This window comes from Bos taurus, chromosome 3 (assembly GCF_002263795.3).
Source record: "Bos taurus isolate L1 Dominette 01449 registration number 42190680 breed Hereford chromosome 3, ARS-UCD2.0, whole genome shotgun sequence".
In the NCBI taxonomy this organism is placed as follows: Eukaryota; Metazoa; Chordata; class Mammalia; order Artiodactyla; family Bovidae; genus Bos; species Bos taurus.
Window position 1 is genome coordinate 20,538,378 of NC_037330.1, and position 22,191 is coordinate 20,560,568.

The 22,191-nt window shown below is 37.0% G+C and overlaps 1 protein-coding gene and 1 long non-coding RNA gene across 2 annotated transcripts in view; one reads left to right on the forward strand and one right to left on the reverse strand.

Moving 5' to 3' along the window:
• The window catches only part of VPS45 (vacuolar protein sorting 45 homolog), a 66,662-nt gene extending 48,050 nt beyond the window's left edge, over window positions 1–18,612 (reverse strand). Inside the window, 10 exon segments of the mRNA NM_001083501.1 lie at window positions 4,819–4,986; window positions 5,386–5,499; window positions 5,931–6,065; window positions 8,818–8,928; window positions 9,367–9,504; window positions 9,622–9,690; window positions 10,745–10,824; window positions 15,141–15,201; window positions 17,717–17,851; window positions 18,487–18,612. Of these exon segments, the coding sequence (NP_001076970.1) occupies window positions 4,819–4,986; window positions 5,386–5,499; window positions 5,931–6,065; window positions 8,818–8,928; window positions 9,367–9,504; window positions 9,622–9,690; window positions 10,745–10,824; window positions 15,141–15,201; window positions 17,717–17,851; window positions 18,487–18,579 (1,104 nt within the window). The 5' untranslated portion in view covers window positions 18,580–18,612.
• Window positions 18,613–18,730: 118 nt separating this feature from the next.
• LOC100847236 (uncharacterized) lies at window positions 18,731–21,876 on the forward strand. Its single transcript, XR_233885.5, has 3 exons — window positions 18,731–19,681; window positions 20,636–20,698; window positions 21,510–21,876. It is a non-coding gene; the product is annotated as an uncharacterized lncRNA (long non-coding RNA).
• The last annotated feature ends 315 nt before the right edge of the window (window positions 21,877–22,191 follow it).

Here is a 22,191-nt window from a genome sequence, read left to right on the forward strand (position 1 = left end):
CTCTTGAGAGTCCCTTGGACTGCAAGGAGATCCAACCAGTCCATTCTGAAGGAGATCAGTCCTGGGTGTTCATTGGAAGGACTGATGCTAAAGCTGAAACTCCAGTACTTTGGCCACCTCATGCAAAGAGTTGACTCATTGGAAAAGACCCCAATGCTGGGAGGGATTGGGGGCAGACGGAGAAGGGGACGACAGAGGATGAGATGGCTGGATGACATCACTGACTCAATGGACATGAGTTTGGGTAAACTCCGGGAGTTGGTGACGGACAGGGAGGCCTGGCATGCTGTGATTCATGAGGTCGCAGAGAGTCAGACACGACTGAGCGACTAAACTGAACTGAACTGAACCCAAGGTCAGGAAAGAAGAATACAGACTAGATTCTTCTTTCAAATGAAAAGTTGTGATATGACAACACAACCATGCAGAGTGGGGAGGGGAATTATTTATTTTCTGAAGATTTTTCCTTTATGGTATGAAAAAAATTCTTCCTTACTAATCAGTCTTTTCCAAGGCTATGCATGTTTCAATGGCAGTACACTGCAGTTTGGTTCTAGTGAAATTCTTCTGAATCAAACTGGATAACTGGTTAGAAGTGGCAGCAATTTTTAGGTTAATTTTTAGCAATATATGAGCTTTTCTTCCCTCACCATCATACAGTCATTATTCAATAAAGCAAACTTCATCTCTACTCAAAAATCAATTCATTGCTTCATGACGTTATTATCATCTAAGGTCAAGCCAAGGAATGCTGTATCCCATCTAGGGGTCAAGCCCCTGGCATCTACTCATTATTAAACAAAAGTTCTCTTTATTGACTATTTACATCATGTTGCCAAAGAAATCCTTTATGGTGGTGGAGTCGAAATCAACTGCTCACTGTAAAACCCTAATACCATGGGCAAAAAAATCTTCAAAAGATAATTTTTTTAAATATAGGGATTTCTTGGCAGTCCAGTGGTTGAGACTCCAGGCTCTCAATGCAAAGGGCACGGGTTTGATCCGTGGTTGGGGAACCCTGTATGCTATACTGGCAAAGTGGATCACAAATGGAATTCATATTTTAAAGTGTCTATTTTTCTTTTAAAATGAACAAAAAATAAGATTTCAGGCAAAGGAATTATAGTAGCCATTTCTAAATGCTTTCCATATGGTGAGATACAAATAAAGATACTAAAATTGGCTAGTGATTAAGTTTGGTTCTATTGTTTTAAAGGGAAAGCTAAAATGATAAAGAAACATAAGGAAATTTAAATTTAGTTACAGGACACAATTCTGTTTTTATTTCATAAGAGAACAAAATTCATTTTATTGAGAAAAATAAAAAGTTTTCCTTAGGAATATTTCAATTAGGCCCACAGAACAACTCTAAATTGTTATTAGCAGTATTGTTTAAACAAAGTTGGTGAAGTTAAATAGATAATTAAGTATCTTTACAAAGGAATACTGTTTAGTGATTTAATAGAATGAGTGTTTAGGTTCTAGTCTGGAACAGTCTCTGAGACACAAAGTAAGTGAAAAAGCAAAATGCAGAACTATGTGTACGATATGGTATCATCTGAATTTTAAAAAAGAGAGAGAAGGAAATACACACACTCACACAGGCTTGCACATGCACAGAATAACTGTAAGGATGCAAGTGAAACTACTAACTTTAGTAGTAGATTCAGTGTGTACTATTTATCTATTTCATCAAATACTTATATTATCTATCTAAGAATTAAAACAGGATAAACCATAATGGAAAAGAATATAAAAAAGTATATATATATAAAACCGAAATCACTTTCCTATACAGCAGAAATTAACACAACATTGTAAATCAACTATATTTCAACAAATATTGATTAAAAACTAATTAGAATTTAATACAACTAAAAATAATAGTCACCCTAAGAGTTCTTTGTGAAGATTTAAGAATACAGAGATAAAATTAGAACTGCTGACAGAAGTACTTTTCATAAATATAAAGCAAATAGCATCTTTATGATTTGAAAAATAATGTTTACCAAGAGGAAATCTTGATAAAGATTTTTAAAAAGTAAAAATCAGCAACTATAAATCACAGTATATAACTAAAGCAACCATAGGTGGGTGAATTTGTTTCTTTCAATTGTATCATATCTTTAAAAAACTAGGCTTAAGGACTTCCCTGGTGGTTCAATGGTTAAGAATCTGCCTGCCAATGCAGGGGATGCCAGCTGGATTCCTGGTTGGGGAACTAAGATCCCACACACTGTGGAGCAACTAAGCCCATGCACCACACCTAGAGAGCCCCCGCACCAAGGAAAGATCCCGAGTGCCACAACTATGACCCAAGGCTGTGGCTGTGCTTAGTCGCTCAGTTGTATCCAATTCTTTGCGACCCCATGGACTGCAGCCTGCCAGGCTCCTCTGTCCATGGAATTCTCCAGGCAAGAATATTGGAGTGGGTTGCCATGCCCACCTCCAGGGGATTTTTCTAACCCAGGGACTGAACGCATTGCAGGTGTATTCTTTACCATCTGAGCTACCAGGGAAGCCCAAGGCAGCCAAAAACAAAACAAAACCAAAAATTATGCTAAGAGGAAAGAAACTAACTTTTACAAAGCACCTATCATGTGGGAAGCACTTTACATTTCACTGAATCCTGATAACAACCTAAAAGTTTGAAATCATTATCAAACTTTATGATAGGCTTGGGCAAAATAAGTAATTTTCCCAAAGAAATGTTGATACATAGAGACAGATATAAGCCAAGACAGTCTGGCTGCAAACCCTGTGTTGCTTCCATTATACCATGCTGGCTTTATTTTACAAAGAAAAATAGCAGGAGAGAAAGAGACTAGGGTTTAGAATATAGGGTCCTATTAGTAAGGAAATGTGCTTCTTATAATAAATGGCTTAGAAACAGCCATTTCCCAAAGGACTCTCATTCCCAAGTTACTTACTGTCAGTGATACCACATTTTGTCATGTCTCAGGAACTTTGGAATTATCTCTCATTTGTTCTCTCTTGTTATCCTTATAGCCAATCTGTCTCTAAATTATTTTCTCCTTTTGATATTGTCTTTCATATTTGTCCTTCTGTACATTTTTACTACTATGAAGAGTTTTTTTAGCCTCCCTGGTTTTAATTTTTTCACCTCCAAGGCATCCTTATTAGATTAAATTTCCTAAAATACTACTTTCATCATATCAACTTCTATATAAGACCCTATGCTGGATCTCTTTGCCTATCTCAGCAAATACAAATTCCTCTGACAAGCGTCTTCATAAACTAGCTTCTGTTTACCAATTCAATTTTATTTCCTATTTCTCTTCCACACCCACTCTCAACAGGTCATGCTGTTTATTATTTTTTTGCATACTTCTGCATCTTTGCTTTGCTGAAATCCTCCTCCAGATTCTATTCATTATTTACAGTCCATCTAAATATCACCTTCTCTAAGAAACTGTCCCTAATAACCTCAAATCTTACTATAGTCAGTACCACAACTCTGACTTAAATATTAACTTACAATGCTGCCTAATTGTCTGATTATGTTACTTTTCTGCTAAAATCCTCTGATAGCTCCTGTCATTTTAAGATTAAAGCCCTATCTCCTTTCAATGGCCATAACCAGGACTCAATCTGTCCTTCTGGCTTATCTAAGACCATCCCTTATCTTGTATCCAGCACTAGCTACATTGAGTTAGTCTCTGTTCCCTTGGCTTTTTATTTTCTTAACATCTCCATGTCTGCATTCTCTCTGCCGAGAATTTCTTTTCTTGAAAAGTAATATCATCATCTCTAAGAAGCTCTAAGAAGCCACATCCTTACAGAAAATAGCCGTCTTTCCTCTGTATTTCCATATGCCTTTGTAATACCTCCAGTATAGCACTTATTGCATATATTATAACTCCTGGTTTACATTTCTTTCTCCCTTACTAATATGTGAACTCTTTGAGGAAAAAGATGGCATTTTATTTCTTTTTGTTCCTCTAGATACTCATTGTACATGGAGCAGGCATTCACATGTTTGTGGAATAAAAAGCAGATGCTCAATAGTATAAATTTCAGTTCAGTTGCTCAGTCGTGTCCAACTCTTTGCAACCCTATGGACTGCAGCACGCCAGGCTTCCTTGTCCATCACTAACTCCCGGAGCTTGCTCAAACTCATGTCCATCAAGTCAGTGATGCCAGCATTTTAATAGACACTGTATCTTTAAATCTTCCTAACAATCCTGTGAGATACATATCATTATACCTATTTGACAAATAAGGAAAATGGCTAAGAAATTAAGCCAACAACTCCAGGTCCCAAAGCCAGCAGTGGCAAATCAAACACTAAAATTTAGATCTTCTGATTTTAGTCTAGCATTCTTTCTAGTTGACTGGGTTGCCCTCCTAAACACTCAGTTAATCGCCTGAACCCTTAGGGAGTGCACATTTTTTCTTCTCCTGTGCCTCTTATCATCTGTCTTGTGTGTGTGTTAGTCACTCAGTCGTGTCCACCTCTTTGGAACCCCATGGACTGTAACCCACCAGATTCCTCTGTCCACGGATTCTCCAGGCAAGAATAGTGGAGTGGGTTGCCATTTCCTTCTCCAAGGGATATCTTCCCCATCCAATGACAGAACCTGGGTCTCCTGCAGTGCAGGCAGATTCTTTACCATCTGAGCCACCAGGGAAGCCCATCTATCTTAAACAATCCTAATTTGTGCTCCTGTCTCAACTCCTTGTTAGACTGTAAATTCCATGTTGGTTAAGAAGGATTACTTGCCTTCGTATCACCTGCTCTGCTTGCCACAGTGGCTTACTACAGTAGGTGCTCATCAAATTGGACCGAACAGATACCTGGAGAGCACTAGAATGGTCGTTCTGACAGGCCAGTTCTTGTTCAACCTCTGAAACCTCCAGCAGATTCCGCTCACTGACCAACCGAGATAGTTCTCCAACCACTGTCACATGCTTTGACACAGTCCCAGACATCTTCTTGAACTGTGGGTAATTCTCAACAAAGGCCTGCCATGAGAAAAATGTCAATTGGGGGTTTTCTTATTTCTTGAGGACAGGCATGTATGAAGAAGAGAAAAAAAAGGAAGGGATTATTCTTCTGCCCAGACTAAGGCATCTAAAACTTTCAATCACACAGCATTTTATTATGCATAAGAAGAGAAGGACTGGTATATGTCAGTAGACTGAGTCATTAAATAGTTCAAATATGACTGAGGAATGGAAAGAAGTTCATGGCTTACTATGAAGTTTTTACTATATTGTTTCCTAAAGAGAAACAGAAAATAATCTTGAACCAAACAAAAGGAATCAAGGCAGAAATCAGACCCAGAATATTCCAGAAATGTTGCTTACATGAATAGTTCCAAAGTCTTGCATGTTAGTCATCCATGTACATGTTCAATTTACCTTCATGTCTGCTATTGATTCTAGTTTTTGCTGTTCTTTTGGTTTCTTCTTCTGAAAGTCCTCCATGAGATTCTTTATGTTGCTGCCAATCTCAGCAAAGTTCAGGTACATATTCTGTGAAAAAGGAAGTTGCACACAGAGTTCTATCCACTAGGCTGACTTTCAGACAATTTAAAAGGAGTGAAAAAGAACAATGAATACAGTTAGAATTGAAGGGCAAGAAAATTTCATTGTAATTACCAAATCTGGATATTGGCCAGGACACTGGTGATGAATACCACTACTAATCTCACAAAGAGCTACGGATAGGAGGGTGGTAAATAAATTGGGTTCTAATTTTTAAGGTATGAAACAAAGTACATGATTACTAAGAAAAAAGTATTGTTAAAGGGTTAGAAAAAAGTCTTCTGTCTTTCCTTGAGATGCAGTTTATCTATAGGATGCCTCTCGCATCCTTCCACACGAAATCCCACACCTGCTCCCATTCTAACAAATCAGGACTAACCTCACATAGAAAAAATTAAAAAGAACTCTAAACCACTTACGTTAGCATAGAACTCATCATTTTCAGCAGATAAGACCACCTCTCTCAAATCTTTACTGATTCCTGGCACTCTGGAAAGATCAATCCGATTGTTGTTTATACCCAGTAGTTCATGGACCATGGCCTGGTATGTCCACTAAATAAAGAATAATGACAAAAAAATTGGTAACTGACAAAATGTGGAAATATTAATTGGCAGGAAAACAAAAACTGATAATATTCTTAGTAAACTAGTCTTTTTTACATGGAGGCTCTCTAGCTCAAATTTTATTAATATTTTGTGCTATACTAAGCATTAAGATTCTCGTTTTAATTGGTTAAACATCCAAAAGTCAAAATACTTTTAGATTTCACACTTTTGGAAGAAGGGCAGCCAGATTAATATTCCTGATAGAAAGAAAACAAATTAGATCTATCATTAGCTCCAATTTTTGCCTGTGAATTAAGAGCATATTTTTGGCTTCACAGATAGGGCTATATTGGTACTGCAGTTATAAGCTGTACCATTTCCTGTATGCTTCTGTGGTTTTTCTGCAGCATGAGAAGTATGTTCTTGCAGATCTGAGTAGTGCTATATTTATCCTGGGAACACTAATATTATCAGAAAAAACCCTGTAGGTTGATCAAAACATGCATATTCAGAAAGTTGCCTGTGAATCCATTTTATTTTATATTTTTACTTAATATGCATTGTGAAGAAGGACTGGTTTCCAGTTTTACAAAATGTGAACTTATTTGGTAAAATTGAAAAGGAGAAACCCCAAAACTTGCCTTCTCACCTTTTATGGAGAATAGGTTACTTTTAGTCATAGGCCCATTAGAGAAAACTAAGTATTTTCCAGCAAATTACCCCCTAAACCTAGAGTCTAAAACTAAATATTTATATATAAGTGGATACATATATAAATAATCTAGATTTGTTATAATAACTTAAGACGTTATAAAAGAAGGCGCTATATTTCCTAAAATATTTGCCAAGTGAATCCTTGAAAAAACAAGTTTCATTAGAGCATTTAAAACAAGTACAACAAAATGTTTTATGCTTCCATACACAGCATCCTGTGCATGCTTTTGCCATTAGCACATACTTCATAATTAAAATCATCCGTTTACTTTCTCTTCATTGGATCATGAACTCTTTGAGAACAGAGACTGTATCTTTTAACCTTTTATCTCCTGTACTTAATACAGTACCTGGTACCTAACAGGTCCTCAGGTTGAGTGAATGATTGCTTTTCTTTGGGAAACAGAATTAAAGGCAACTATTTTTCTTTCTACTTTTTTACACTGTCAAATTTCTTTCATTATTACTAAAAGTATATAAAATATGTAAAGTTATATTACTTTGAATTTTAAGAATATAAGGCAGTCATATTATAGAGAAGTTGTACTCCATAGCCACAGATTTCCCCTAGCATTAACATTATTATAAGCTGAGATGGAACTGAAATATAGGCTGTGCCTTTTCCTACAAATTTAAAGTCACTATTAATAAAGCATCTACAAACTGTAAGGCACTGCACTTGAATTCACAGAACAAGCAATAGTAAGACAGAGTCTGCCTTGAAGGGATGTACAACCTAGGAGAATGTGAAAACAAACGTACAACATAGTGCAGTATGAGACATGAGACAAAAAGTTCTACAGTAATTCGAAGGAAAAAAAAATCCTATCTGACAAAAAAGTAAAAGCTTCAAGGAGATGTTTCAAGTGGTTTTAAAAAATAAGAATTTTAAGAGGTGAAGATGGGGAGAGAATGTATTCCAAACACTCCAGAGTTCAGATCGAGGTCACAACATGAATAAAATGATGGCAGAGAATAATGAGGCATATCTACACAGTAGTGAGCTGCAGGTTTTCTATAAGGTTGAGCCCACATTATGAAGGATCATGGTGGTCAAGTTCAGGAATCTGTATTTAATTCAGCAGGCAAATGGGAAACAGGTAAGATTTTTAAGTCAGGAGTAATAGGTTAAGAGTTGTGAACTTTAGTAAAAGTAATTTAATAACATTGTATCTGTGAGATACATTATAGTGGAAAGCAATTAAAAGTGGGAAATCCAGTAGATGACTATTTCAGAATTCCTATAACACAGGGGTCTCCAACCCCTGGGCCGCAGACTGGTAGTGGTCCTTGGCCTGTCAGGGACCAGACTGCACAGCGGGAGGTGAGCCTTGGGTGAGCGAGTGTAGCCAAGCTTCATCTGCTACTCCCTACAGATCGCATTACCTGAACACCACCATACAAGGCCAGACCACCACCCCTCTGGCTGCCCTCCCCCTGAGCCCTTCTGTGGGGAAACTGTCTTCCATGAAACCTGTCCCTGGTGGCAAAAAGGCTGGGGACTACTGCTGTAAGAGATTAGTCACACCAAGGTAATGGCAATATGAATGGGAAAGAACAGATAGACACTGGAAAAGTAGAATCTACGGAACCTAGCGTGCATGCGTAGTCAGTTGATTCAGTCGTGTATGACTCTTTGTGACCCTGGCTCCTTTGTCCATGGGAGTCTCCAGGCAAGAACACTGGAGTGCCATGCCTTCCTCTAGGGATCTTTCCAACCCAGGGATTGAACCCATGTCTCCTGTGTCTCCTGTACTGCAGGCAGATTTTTCACTGCTAAGCCACCATGGAAACCCCAGAGAACCTAGAAGCTGCCTTACTTAGGAATGGTGGCAGAAAGAGACAGGAAGCATGAGGCAGAAGCAAGAGTTGAAGATGACTGTGGCTAGAACACTGATACCAGAATACTAGGAAATACAAGGCAAAAACAAGAATAGCTAAAAATAAGGAGGCAAATAAATGGACCATGTTCATTTCCACGTCTGCATTTTGATGAACACCACTTGAAATCATCCTTCCATTGTGCTAACAAAGGGCTCTGCACCTGGTTTAGCAATGGGGTGATGGCATCATCGCAGCGATCTAAAATAAGTAGCAGCGGAGGGACCTCAGTCCGTCGGAATTCAAACAGTTCATATTCTTTAGTTATCACTTGCTGTGGGTAAGAGAGAAAGACGTTTGGTCAACCAATTGGTAGCAGATAGAGATGACATAAATAGAAAATTCATACATAAAAACCACATTTACAACAGTTATTTTGCACTTTCATAGGCCTTCCATAAAAGGATTCAAAAGCTTGACAAAATTTTAGTAGCATTCTGTTTAAGGAGTTAGGATTTGAAACTCTTATTTTACAAGTGGTTTAACAGGATCAAAAGAAGTTAAGTAGCTTGCAAATGTTTCCTGAGTTAAACCTAAGAATCTTAGCTCTAATTTGTTGCCTTGGGTCTTAAAATATAATTCCTACCTCTTTGCCAATAAACCTAACAAATCATCTCCTTGGTTTCAGATAAAATATTCCTTTAGTTTTGGAAATATGATAAGGAAATGAATGGTCTTGATGTTTTGGAACTGGGGATACAGAACGCCGTACCTTAACACATTCTGCAAGTCTCTTTGCTGCTTCTGATGAAAGCTGATAACGAATCATCGGACATTTCTTCAGAGATAAAAGGAGAGCTGTCAGTCCTTGAGTTGTTCTGGATAGTTGGACTGGATCCCAATTTCGACCCTTTTTGTTAAAAACATACATTCATAGAACATATTTGAATTTTTTCTTACAAGTCCAATTACTTACTGAATTAACTTCCATCTGATAAACAAACAAAAACCTTCCTTCTTTCCATACCTGGCAGCAACCCAAAATATTGAGGGAAAACAAATGTGGATTCACAGCAATGTAATCACCATAAAATTCCTACAAACAAAGCACCAAGATCAGTCAGTTATTCCACAAGCTCCTAACTGTATCATGCAATAATATTTTTCATATGTGATGTAATACTATGTGATACAATCAAGTTGGAGGAAATGCAGGTATAAAAAAGAAAAATTGATCAATTAACAATTGAGTAACAATAGTCAATGTGAGGGGATTAATAAGACAATTATAGAATAGAAGCAAAAATAAATCTTAAAAAAAAACCCAATCAAAAAACAAAAGTTGTATAAGTATACATATCATATTTAAGGAGACTTTGCAATTAGTAAAAATAAAACACTGCTAAAGATATACAGTGTTACACTCAGATGAGTAAAAACATTGCTGTCCAATGTATTCTCATGAGGGAGAATGTGATTTAAAATAGGTCATTCTTTTTTATTCATTTATCACCTAGCACATCCTTCTAAAAATCCAAAACTTGCTTATTTGCTCCCCTGAGGATGATATTCTTCACTGAGGTGATAAAAGTGTTTAAAACATTTGTGCTAAATGTGTTCAAGAACACTAAAGGGTTTAAGAAGGAAAAGGTAACATGAAATGTTCTAATGTGAGGTATTTCATAGCATGTAGAATATTAAAGAGTTTCCAAGTTTTAACCTAATGACCAATCTGCTTATTCCCAAAGCAAGATAATCACAAACAGAACTTTAACAAACCTCATTCATCCTTTACTTCCTATTCTCTTCCAATCAGACATAAACTATAACTGTGCAGATGAACATTCTTATAGCATAGCTCATAAGACTGCCTTTATAAAACATAACTGCCTCTGACTCCAACCCTCCCTACCAATCCAGTACCATTCCAATCTCCTTATTCCCACTGACTTCTTTAGTTCTATTCCCATTCAATTTGATACCTCTTCCAAACTTTCTATATATATATGAGTAGAGTGTGATGCAATGCACATTTATTGTGTCTGATCAACAGCTTCCTTTCTTAAGAGATAAGCACTTTCCTTATTTATAGACTCAAATCTTTCAAAAGGGCCAATAAAAGAGATGTGTTAGAGGAACAATGTATTTACCTGAACCTCAGCCACAACTTCCTGTTCATCAGCTTCAGCTAATGACTTCACATCACTCTTGCTTATCACATTACTGAAATCTGAAATAGACATGTAAGATGTGGTTTACTCAGAGGAGATAATTTTTGTTACAATTAGACATAAAGGGGCCTGACAGTTAAAGTCTAATAAACTAAGTGAAGTTTAGTATATGTGGTACTATACTTTACATTGTGGTATATGTCAAACACTTTCACATTGGAATGAATAACACAAATATGTTTAAATCTGTAAATTCATAATACTTAAAAAAAAGGAACCATCATTATAGGCATTGGAGGATGCCAGGGAACCAAATCATTATATTGAAAAGAGCAAATATTTAGGAAAAAATAAGTATTTGTCCTTTTATATCCCAACTGTACCATCAGATAACCAAATAGTATTAATAGATGAGGGGAAACTCTTTATAGCAATTTTCCAGCTAAAAAGCAAAGCAGGAATGATAACAATAGAATTTAAAACACCATTTTTTTTTCCCCACTCCTAATGAATCAATGGATAGAAATATTGAGCATTAACCTTTGCTAGTGTCACAGTAAGACAGTCAACAGAAGCACACAACACTGCTGATGAAAGTCTTGTCAAAAGAAAATCAAATCTGAATTTAATTAAACCTGTGTATCCAAGTACCAATTTATAGGAACTGAAGGACAGTTCTTTAAATTGCAAAGAGCATGTTAAACTATCCCATGTGGATGTAATCAGCAAGATCCAGGCTGAAGGAAACTAACAGAAGGAGGTGGTTTAGTGGTTTATTCAATAAATAGACTGTGTGGGGGTGAAGTTAGAGAGAGGAACTATAGAAGATTCAAGAAATTTCAACAATGTATCTTCCAATAGCAATGTGTGGACCTTGCTGCTGCTAAGTTGCTTCAGTCTGTTGGACTCTGTGCGACCCCATAGACGGCCTCCTCCATAGACGGCCTCCTACCAGGCTCCTTGCTATGACTCTAATTCAAACAAACTGAGCAGGGAAAAAAAGGCATGAAAGAATTTGAAATTTGAGCACTGAATGAGGTACTAATAGTATGTTTTAAAAACGAGTCCCTATCATTTAAAGATGCACATGGAAATATTTATGGATGAAATCATACAACCTGTTAGATTTTCTTCAATATAATGTTGATGAGGGAGTAGATAGCAGTACAGCTAAAACAAGATTGGTCATGGTACAGTAACTGTAGAAACTGGGTGATGGGTACATTGGGATTTATTAGGCTATTCTGTCTACTTTTGTATATATTTGAAAACTTCCACAACAAAGTTTTTTTAAAAATAAAGGATGGGATACTAATACTAATACAAGATATTTAGTACACATAAGAATATACAAAAATACAATTATTAGAAAATGACATAAGCAGAAGGCCAGTTTAGTGCTGATATAAACTGTGCTGAAAGTCTATAAAGAATAAAATCACTATATATAAACTCATTTTCAGTTCAGTTGCTCAGTCGTGTCTGACTCTTTGCAACCCCATGAATTGCAGCACACCAGGCCTCCCTGTCCATCACCAACTCCCGGAGTTCACTGAGACTCACGTCCATCGAGTCAGTGATGCCATCCAGCCATCTCATCCTCTGTTGTCCCCTTCTCCTCCTGCCCCCAATCCCTCCCAGCATCAGGGTCTTTTCCAATGAGTCAACTCTTCGCATGAGGTGGCCAAAGTACTGGAGTTTCAGCTTCAGCATCATTCCTTCCAAAGAACATCCAGGGCTGATCTCCTCTAGAATGGACTGGTTGGATCTCCTTGCAGTCCAAGGGACTCACAAGAGTCTTCTCCAACACCAGAGTTCAAAGGCATCAATTCTTCGGCACTCAGCTTTCCTCACAGTCTAACTCTCACATCCATGCAGGACCACTTGAAAAACCATAGCCTTGACTAGACGGACCTTTGTTGGCAAAGTAATGTCTCTGCTTTTCAATATGCTATCTAGGTTGGTCATAACTTTTCTTCCAAGGAGTAAGCGTCTTTTAATTTCATGGCTGCAGTCACCATCTGCAGTGATTTTGGAGCCCCCAAAAATGAAGTCTGACCTGTTTCCACTGTTTCCCCATCTATTTCCCATGAAGTGATAGGACCAGATGCCATGATCTTCATTTTCAGAATGTTGAGCTTTAAGCCAACTTTTCCACTCTCCTCTTTCACCTTCATCAAGAGGCTTTTTAGTTCCTCTTCACTTTCTGCCATAAGATATCTGCACATCTGAGGTTATTGATGTTTATTTCAATTAAATAAAACTGTGAAATTGCTCCACCCAAGACATTTCAACAGTCTATTTTTCCTAGGCTTAGTGCTAACTACTTTAACATATATAATTTTTCCCTTCGACTTCATAGATTCACAGCCTAAATCAATCTCTAGAACCAGAAGAGTAAATACTAGATTTATTATTCATTATTAATGTTGGCCACTGTATCAGATAACTCTTCAGAGGAAAAAGGAGTCTTTTATCTCATGATCTATTCACTTTTTAGTTAAGAGACTCAGCAAAACAGTGATTCTATTAAATGTGCACACAGATTTGGCAGCATGGAGAATCAATCTCTTTCTATAAATGTGTGTGTGTGTGGCTGAATACAAAAGTTTCTATACTTTCCTATCCTAAGTACCTAGCTTGTAAACAGATTAAAAAACTACTGAATGACTAAATATGTATCAGAATGGCTAAAATGAAAACCAGGGACAACACTAAATGCTTGTTAGGATACAAAGAAATTAGATTGCCTGGATATTGCTACTGGAAATGTAAAATGGCATAGTCATTCCAGAAAACATTTAGTTGTTTTTTAAAACATTAAACATGCAGCTATCATATGACCCAGCAATTGATCCCTGGGAATTATGTATTACAGAGAGATAAAGACTTACGTTCACACAAAAACCTGTACACAAATATTTATAACAACTTTATTTGTATTAGCCCAAACTAGAAACAACTAAGATGTCCTTCATTATGTGAACAGTTAAACAAATTGTGGTACAGTCACACCATGGAATAAATAAAAAAAAATTTTTTTTTAAATCAAGTATTGATACACAACAACCTGGATAAATCGTTAAAGAATTATGCTGAATGAAAAAAAGCCAATTTCAGAAGGTTATATACTGCATGATTCCATTTATATGACATTATTGAAATGACAAAATTATACAAATGGAAAACAGGTTGGTGGTTGCCAGAGGTTACTGAGGAGGCTGGGATGGGAGGAAAGTAGACAAAATGCAACGTGAGGGATCCTAGGAAGATGGAAATGCTTTGCATCCTTACTGTATCAATGTCAATATGGTATGATGTCATACCCAACTATAGTTATGTAAGATGCTTCATTAGGGGACACTGGGTAAACAGTATATGGGATCTATGTATTATTTCTTACAACTGTATGTGAATCTACAATTATCTCAAAAGAAAAAGTTTAATTGAAAAGGAAAACCTGTGATTATTAACCGAAAAGAAAACAATGACAAAAACAAACATAGGATAATAGAAATGAATAAAATTGCCTATTTCCACCTCCTGAAGTTGTTTTAAAGGCTGAATAAAATAATACATGAGAGTTTTTATAAAATACAGTGTCTTATCACAAATGTTAATTTTTGATACCATTATTAAATTGTAATATATCCTGAGGAAAGTATGTATGTCTTAGAATATAGTCTAAACCCAGAAACTCCAAAGCTTTTAAGTAACCTACATTAATGTTATAAAGATCAATAATGACATCTAGAGGAGAAAAGATGTAACTTCCAAAGCAAAATGTATTAGATTAAAAAAAAAAATCCATATAAATTGTATGATAACCACAAACCTAGTTTATTTCCAGGCCTCCACCTCTCTTCCCCTCCCCCAAAGTTGTGCAAATAGGACATACATATCTGATGACTTTTACTTTCAAGTATTACACAAAGTTGCAAAGAGAAGAATGGTATGTAAACTAAATCTCTGCTTTTCCAACAAACTCAACTACATCCTCCCTCCAAATAAATAAATCGGCTTCTATGCCTCAGTTCAAAACAGTGTAAACTAGGAATAAGTATACATACATTTTTCGGCAAAGGGGAATGTGAAAGTTAACTACTTACAACTTTTGACTTATAAAGAAATTTGAAAGGCAAGGTACAACTTAAATTTTTTTTTTAACCTAAGCAGTCAATGATGAGTGGAAACCACATTTAGCTCTCAGAAACAGAATGCTGGTCCAATTGACTGGTAATACTTTGAAGGACAAAACACCCACCAGACTCTTAAGAGTGATGGACTCAAGTAATTTACTGATAATATGCAGTAGCCAGTAGAACATATTAGCTAGGATTTAGTTACATGATTGAACAGGTGAAAAAATACTTACAAATAAAATATATACTGTATTTAGGTCTTCGGAGCTCCTGAATCAGATAATCCACATTCTCCTAGAAAAGAACAAGCAAACAAAATGAGAAAAACCACTTAATGATGAAGTAATAAGTATGTATTTACTAAGAGCCTACTGTGCTCAAGTCTAGATTAAGTGTGCCTATGTCGGGAGGGGTGAGGACTGGGGATAAAAGAGATACATTAAATATAATGATCAAATCATATGTGATATAGCTGTACTGCTCTGGCCAAATTAGTTATTAAAAATATAAAGTACATAGATGTTGAAATACAACATGAAATAGATAACAATTATGCAAATTTGCCTCAAGCGGTTTGTCTGTAAATTTGTATTCATCTGATCAAAATTCTTATTTTTTTGTAGAATATCAAAATTTGTCTAAAATTTTTTAGACACATTTAAAAACCAACATTCAAGAGAAAATATAGTTAATTATATTCACTTGGGCTTTTAACTTATTGGGACCACAGGTGGCAGAACTGCAGTATTTCTGAAGTATTTATACATGGTAGGCTAAGGCCTTTTGTATAATTGCATTATTTAAAAATAAAACATGAAATTTAGAAATAAAAAACAACTGATTTTCAAATGGTCAAAACATAATTCCAATTATGTAAGATCATAATGAAGGTTTTATCTGCTTTTGAAACTATAACATATGGCTAAATTTCAGTATAAAGTTGATCTCCAAACTATACATGATATAAAATATCATTTTTGAATGTTAAAAAACCATACATCTCCTTACAGAATGAAAAGCAATGTAAGCAATACATATTGCTTGTTAAATGGAAAAAAGACCTTAAAAATTGTCATTTAAATTTTAAACTATATTAAAAATTAACTTTAAATGTAATCTTAAGGAAAAATTGTTTCTAAGAACACATTTTGAGCTTGAGAGAACATATACATAAGGCTGTGAAAGAGCTTCTCTAATAAAAAAAGTTCGGCAATGATGGACTAAATTATCTTTAAAACCCCTCTCAGAACCAAAATTTCATGACTAATAAGAAACAATTGGAAACTACTATAACAAAAAAATTACTTGATATATTAATTAATTCAGAACTACTTATTGAGTATCTGCTATGTGGTAGACACTGGGGACATAGTAGTGTGAAAATATGGACATCATCTCTGCTTTCCTGGAATTTACTGCTGGTACATGAGACATATTAATTAATCATACAAACCATATGAGACTTCAACCATGACAAGTAATAGGCTGGAGAAGATGGTGCTATAAGTACTTATAAGAGGGGGATTTGACCTGGTCAGCAAGGCCAGGAAAGATTTGCTTGATGGAGTGAAGATGGTCCAGGTAAACAGAGAAACCTGTGCAAAGGTCCTGCAGCATGATGGAATAGTGGACTGAAAGAATAGTGTGGCTAAGACCAAACGGGGAATGGTTTGAAATGAGGCTACAGAAATAGTAGGAACTAGACCATACAGGGCCTTGTAGGCCACACTTAAGAAGGAGTTGTGTGTTTATCATAAAAGCAATGAGAAATCATTCAAGGATTTCAAGCGTGGTGACATGGTCAGATTTGCATCTTGGAAAGTACACAATACACAAGCACTGGAGTTAAGAACATAAATATAAAACAAGAGAATATACAAAATAAGACAGAAATAGTAAAGGATTTTTAAAGGAGGATTCAAGTTAGATTTAGAAGATAATGGACGAAAAATGACTGAAGGCTGCTGCTGCTGCTAAGTTGCTTCAGTCGTGTCTGACTCCCTGCAACCCCATAGACGGCAGCCAACCAGGCTCCCCCGTTCCTGGGATTCTCCAGGCAAGAACACTGGAGTGGGTTGCCATTTCCTTCTCCAATGCATGAAAGTGAAAAGTGAAAGTGAAGCCACTCAGTCGTGTCCGACTCTTAGCGACCCCATGGTCTGCAGCCTACCAGGCTCCTCCGTCCATGGGATTTTCCAGGCAAGAGTGCTAGAGTGGGGTGCCATTGCCTTCTCCAACAGAAAGCTAAAGAACCTTTAATTAGGAGAAAAGAACAAACAGAGGGCAGGAGTGAGCATGTAGAAGGATCATACAAAGGCCTATTTGGCTGCAGTGGAGGAGAGAGACAGGACATACAAGACTGAATACCTAAGGGCAGACCAGGCCAGCTAGAGGGCCCTGACGGCTACTAAATATGTCAGGGAAGTAAAATTGAGCCATTAAAGATTCCTGAACATAGATATGAATAAAATGATAAAGACTCAAAACACTGACATAAGTATGTAAGATTAAATGGTAATGGTGTTCAGTGTGATAGGTGTGGAGTTTCATTCAGAATAAAGAGATGTGGGTCTCAGGGCAGTTAGCGGCGTTGCAAGTAGCTAAGAACCTACAAAACATCTTGAAGGAAATCTAGCTGTGAGGAGTGACTGAGATATGGAAAGGAGGAAAGTCATGGTTATAACTGATAAGCCAGTATAATTATGATGCCACAAACGATGATAATAGAAATTTATTTTGTCTTCATAATACTTCTAGATCACAGTGTGTGCTGTATTTGCCTAAGCAGATGCAGCTGTTTATGTAGTACCTTGGTAGGTCGAAGAAAACAAATTGCTTTCAGGTGTTTCATGATCTCTCGATTTTGAGAATCAATGCGTTCAAAAAGGTACACTTCCTTCTGGAGAATTTCTGATTGTGTGTATACCATACTCACTATGCCAGTCTGTAAAGAAAAAAATTAACTAATATTATACTAGTCCAGAATAATAAAAATAAGCAGCAATACCTAAGACTTAAAAAAATTTTTTTTCATTAATACTACTTACTGGGATAACTTAAATACTAACATATGTAATAACATTTACTGAGCATCTAAAATAATAAGTAATGTACCAAAATGAAATGCTCTCTCTGAACACGGACAACCCATAAATTGACAAAAAATTTCCCACCACCTTAAGAGTTTTTTTTTTTTTTTAATTTTGTGACCGATAAATAATAACCTGTCATCTCAGTTTGAGCTCTAATAGCTTTACTTTAAAAACACAACGCTGAGTGGAAACAACAGGGCAATCCCAAAGTCTTACCAGTGGTCTGTCTTATATATCATTTCTTGGCAGAGGCATTTAGAAAAAGATTTCTGATTTTAATCCATTGTTTTGGGTACAAGAAGACTCTCTGGCAGTGGTTAGAATCATTCAGAGTGAAAACCATCTAGGCAAGCTTTATAAAGCCTTTCAGTTCCATGCTAAACTTACAAATCTTTAATTAAATGCTAAACCCTACACTGGAATGGGACCAGCTATTGCAAGGGAGGAGGGTTCCCCCCCCCCAAACACTGAGCAAAAGCAAACTCACCGTCTCTTTATCCATGAGAAGTACTTTCATGCCAGGTCCGCTGTCCTCTATCATTTTGGAAATGTATTGCTTTACAGCAAAAACCACGTTCATGGTGGCGAACTGACAGGTTAGCCCTATAGCTCTTCCCACCCGCCGTTTTTCTTTCTAAATTAACCCCCGTTCTTTTGGCCGGGTCTCAGCAACTTCCTCCCCGGCCAGCTCGGGCTTCCGGAAGTCCGGGCAGCAGTGGTTTCGGGAGTTGTAGTTCCGCTACGCGGTCCGGGGAACCCAGCCTCCCGACTGAATGGACGAATTCAGCAGAGATACCCCGCCAATCCCGCACGTAATTCTCGATCCACCTCCAGCCCGGAGGTTTTTGAGGCCTCTATGCTCAGACCCCACCCCTCCCTTAGCCTCGAGGCCTGGCCGCGGCTTGCCAACCCTTCTGCTGGCTTGGGGAGAAGGTGGCGCCTCGCGGTGTGGAGGAACTTGGCATAAGGCTGGCTCGGATGCACTCACGGCAGAGCTTCGCCGTGGTCGCTCTTTGCCATTAACGCTTTCTTGGGTGGTAGTGAAGGATGAAGGGAAGGGAGGAGGCCTTATGTTCCCCGCAGATTCACGGCACTTGGAGGGGCAGCGTTTGGTAGTATCTGCTAAATAGTGCCTGAGATTCGTCTTCCGCGGCTTCTTTGGATTATTAACAAGGCGAGGACACTGCCCTGCAAAGTGAGGCCCTAAATGATTTTCCGAAGACTGAGGGGCATCGGGAGTTGAACACGTTTGTTGAACAAACGAACAAAAGGAACAGGATATTCTGGGAGAGGTCTCACATCCCCTAGGAGAGCTTGGAGCTGTGGTCCGCCGCTGGAACTCTCAGGCTGTGGGTCCAACAGAGCCAGGAACCTCCCAGTTTTGGGGGCCCTGGGTTTTTAGACTCCGTGGGCTTCAACTCGCCCAGGATACCGGGGACCTGTGATGCTGAAACTGCGGGCAGGAGCAGTGAACAGGGTCAAAAATGGGTAGGAATCATGTACTTGGTTGGGCTAACATAAAGAAGCGCTGGGATTTTAAGGAAAAACTCAAAAATTTTATTTAAGAAATGACAAAAACTTAACAACAAAATGAATCTTAAAGCCATCAACTTCCAAATGTCTGCCTTTGTGTTTATACCCTGCGAGTCTTCTCTCCATCATGCCATTTTTCATAAAGGAAGGTAAATATTAGTTTTCTGCACCTTTGCGTTGGGGAATTGTAAAATCAGGAACATATCAAGAAACAACTGCAAGAAATCAGTGACTGTAATTGCTTGTAAATATTTCTACCAAAAAAGTAACCAGTGTTTATTGGGCTCACAGTTTAATCAATACATTCAACGTCACCAAATCATTATTCTTTCATTCTATTGGGGGAAGTGTACAGTTAAAACTACACCCGGAGCACGCTAACATGAATCTGGCTGTTAAGTTTATTTTATTAAGCTTTGTATACAATTTTCAAATTCTTTACAGGAGATCAGAAACCCATTGAAATATCATAGGTTTTTGTCACCTCTAAAGTTTCTTTCCTTTTCAGTTTTTCTACCGCATAATAAAACTTCCCTTTTGGCATTCTTTTCTATTTTTGATGTACATTTTGCAAGAAAAGTTATGTTAAAGTGAAAATACGAATCTTTAAATGGATACAAATGAGAAAAATCTTAATATCTAAAAATTGTTATTTAAAATGTTATTTGAATTTTTAAATATAATAAATATTTTACTTAAAGTATAATACAATTTAAAATATAGAAAACAGCAAACAATTGTTAATGAAAAAAGTGACTGCAGATCTTGTAAGTTACCACTAGTTGAAAATTCTCTCATGTCATTGGTTTTTGTTTTTTCTTATCTATAATTTGGACTTCCTTGGTGGCTTATTGGTAAAGAATCCGCATGCCCGTGCAGGAGCTGCAGGTTCAATCCTTGGTCCAGGAAGATCCCCTGGAGGAGGAAATGGCCACCCATGCCAGTACTTTTGCCTGGAAAATCCCACAGACAGAGGAGCCTAGCAGACCACAGTCCACCAGGTCACAAAGAGTCGGACATGACTTAGCAATTGAACAATAGCAACCTATAATTTGAATTTCAATGTGGTATAAGATTTTTTTTCCATTTTATTCATTTTTCAGAAGAAACAAGGAGAGAAAGGCTTGTCTATGAACTTCGTGCTTTTTTTAGACAATTGTCAACGTGTAAGTAATACATGGACACTGCATCCGTTTAAGTATTTATATTTAGACAATTATAATGTTTTAGAGGGGGAGGAATATGCCTATTTTGACAAGACTTACTCATTCCATTGTCCATGAAATTCCACTGATGTCAGTGGCAGTGTTATTTTATATGTGGCTAAGATACAGTATTTAATAGAATGTAAACATTTTATACAAGATATATATTTAAAGGATGTTGTGATGATCCTGAAGTTTGGCAGCCTGTTTCCTTTTTGAAGAAAACTAAAAGAGCCATTTTAAGTGTCTCCAGATTAAGAACTTCTTTTGTATTCCCGTCCCTCTAAAAATAGGACTGAAACGAATGGTCGTCTCCAGCATAAACCCAGTGACTTGTTTTATTGTAGGCAAGACATGGCAAATCCAGAAGCTAATATGAAGTACCTCGTGTGTGTGTTAACTTGCTTCAGTCCTCTCTGATTCTTTGCAACCCTAAGGAATGTAGCCCACCAGACTCTCATGTCCATGGGATTTCCCAGGCAAGAATACTGGAGTGGGTTGCCATGTCCTTCTCCAGGGGATCTTCCCCACCCAGGGATCGAACCCCTGTCTCTTGTATCTCATGCATTGGCAGGCGAGTTCTTTACCACTAGCACCACCTGGGAAGCCCATGAAGTCCCTTACTTCTATTTTAAACAATTGAGGGTGTAACTAAACCATAATAAGACAAATATTTAATGATAAAAACTTCAAATTTGAAAAAAAATAACAATATTCAAATATAAATGATTATATTAATTATAAACTTTTATTTGAAAATTTTTTTTACTAGATTCAAGGAATCAGTGCTTTAACGATGGAAAACAGAACATTAAAAAATATGGTGTTTATGGATATCAAGAACAGACTTTTGGACTCAGTGGAAGAAGGAGAAGGTGGGATGATTTGAGAGAATGGCATTGAAACATACATATTACTATATGTAAAATAGCCAGTGGGAGTTTGATGTATGACGCAGGGCACCCAAAGCCAGTGCTCTGTGACACCTGGAGGGGTAGGGTGGGGAGGAGAGTGGGAAGGGGCTTCAGGATGGAGGGGACACATATACCTGTGGTCAATTCATATTGATGTATGGCAAAAACCATCACAATACTGTAAAGTAATTATTCTCCAATTAAATAAATTTTTAGAAACTTAAATATGGTGTTTATATGTGTACATTTTGTTTAGACTTGTAAATACGTGTGTGAATGAAATAATCAAGAATGATTACCTGAGTAATGACATTTGCTTCAGCTTCTTACAAAGTGTGTACTATTTGAAGTTTAACTGCCTATTTTATATTTAATCAAAATCATGATTTTCCTCCAGAAGAGCTCAAAGTTTGATATAAAACAAAGGATATGTAAATAAGTTCAGTATAATTATAATAACAATATGGCCAACTCTTAGTTATCTTAGATTAGTAATTATTTACCGTTCTTGTTGCTGTGTGTTAACATACATCTACATAG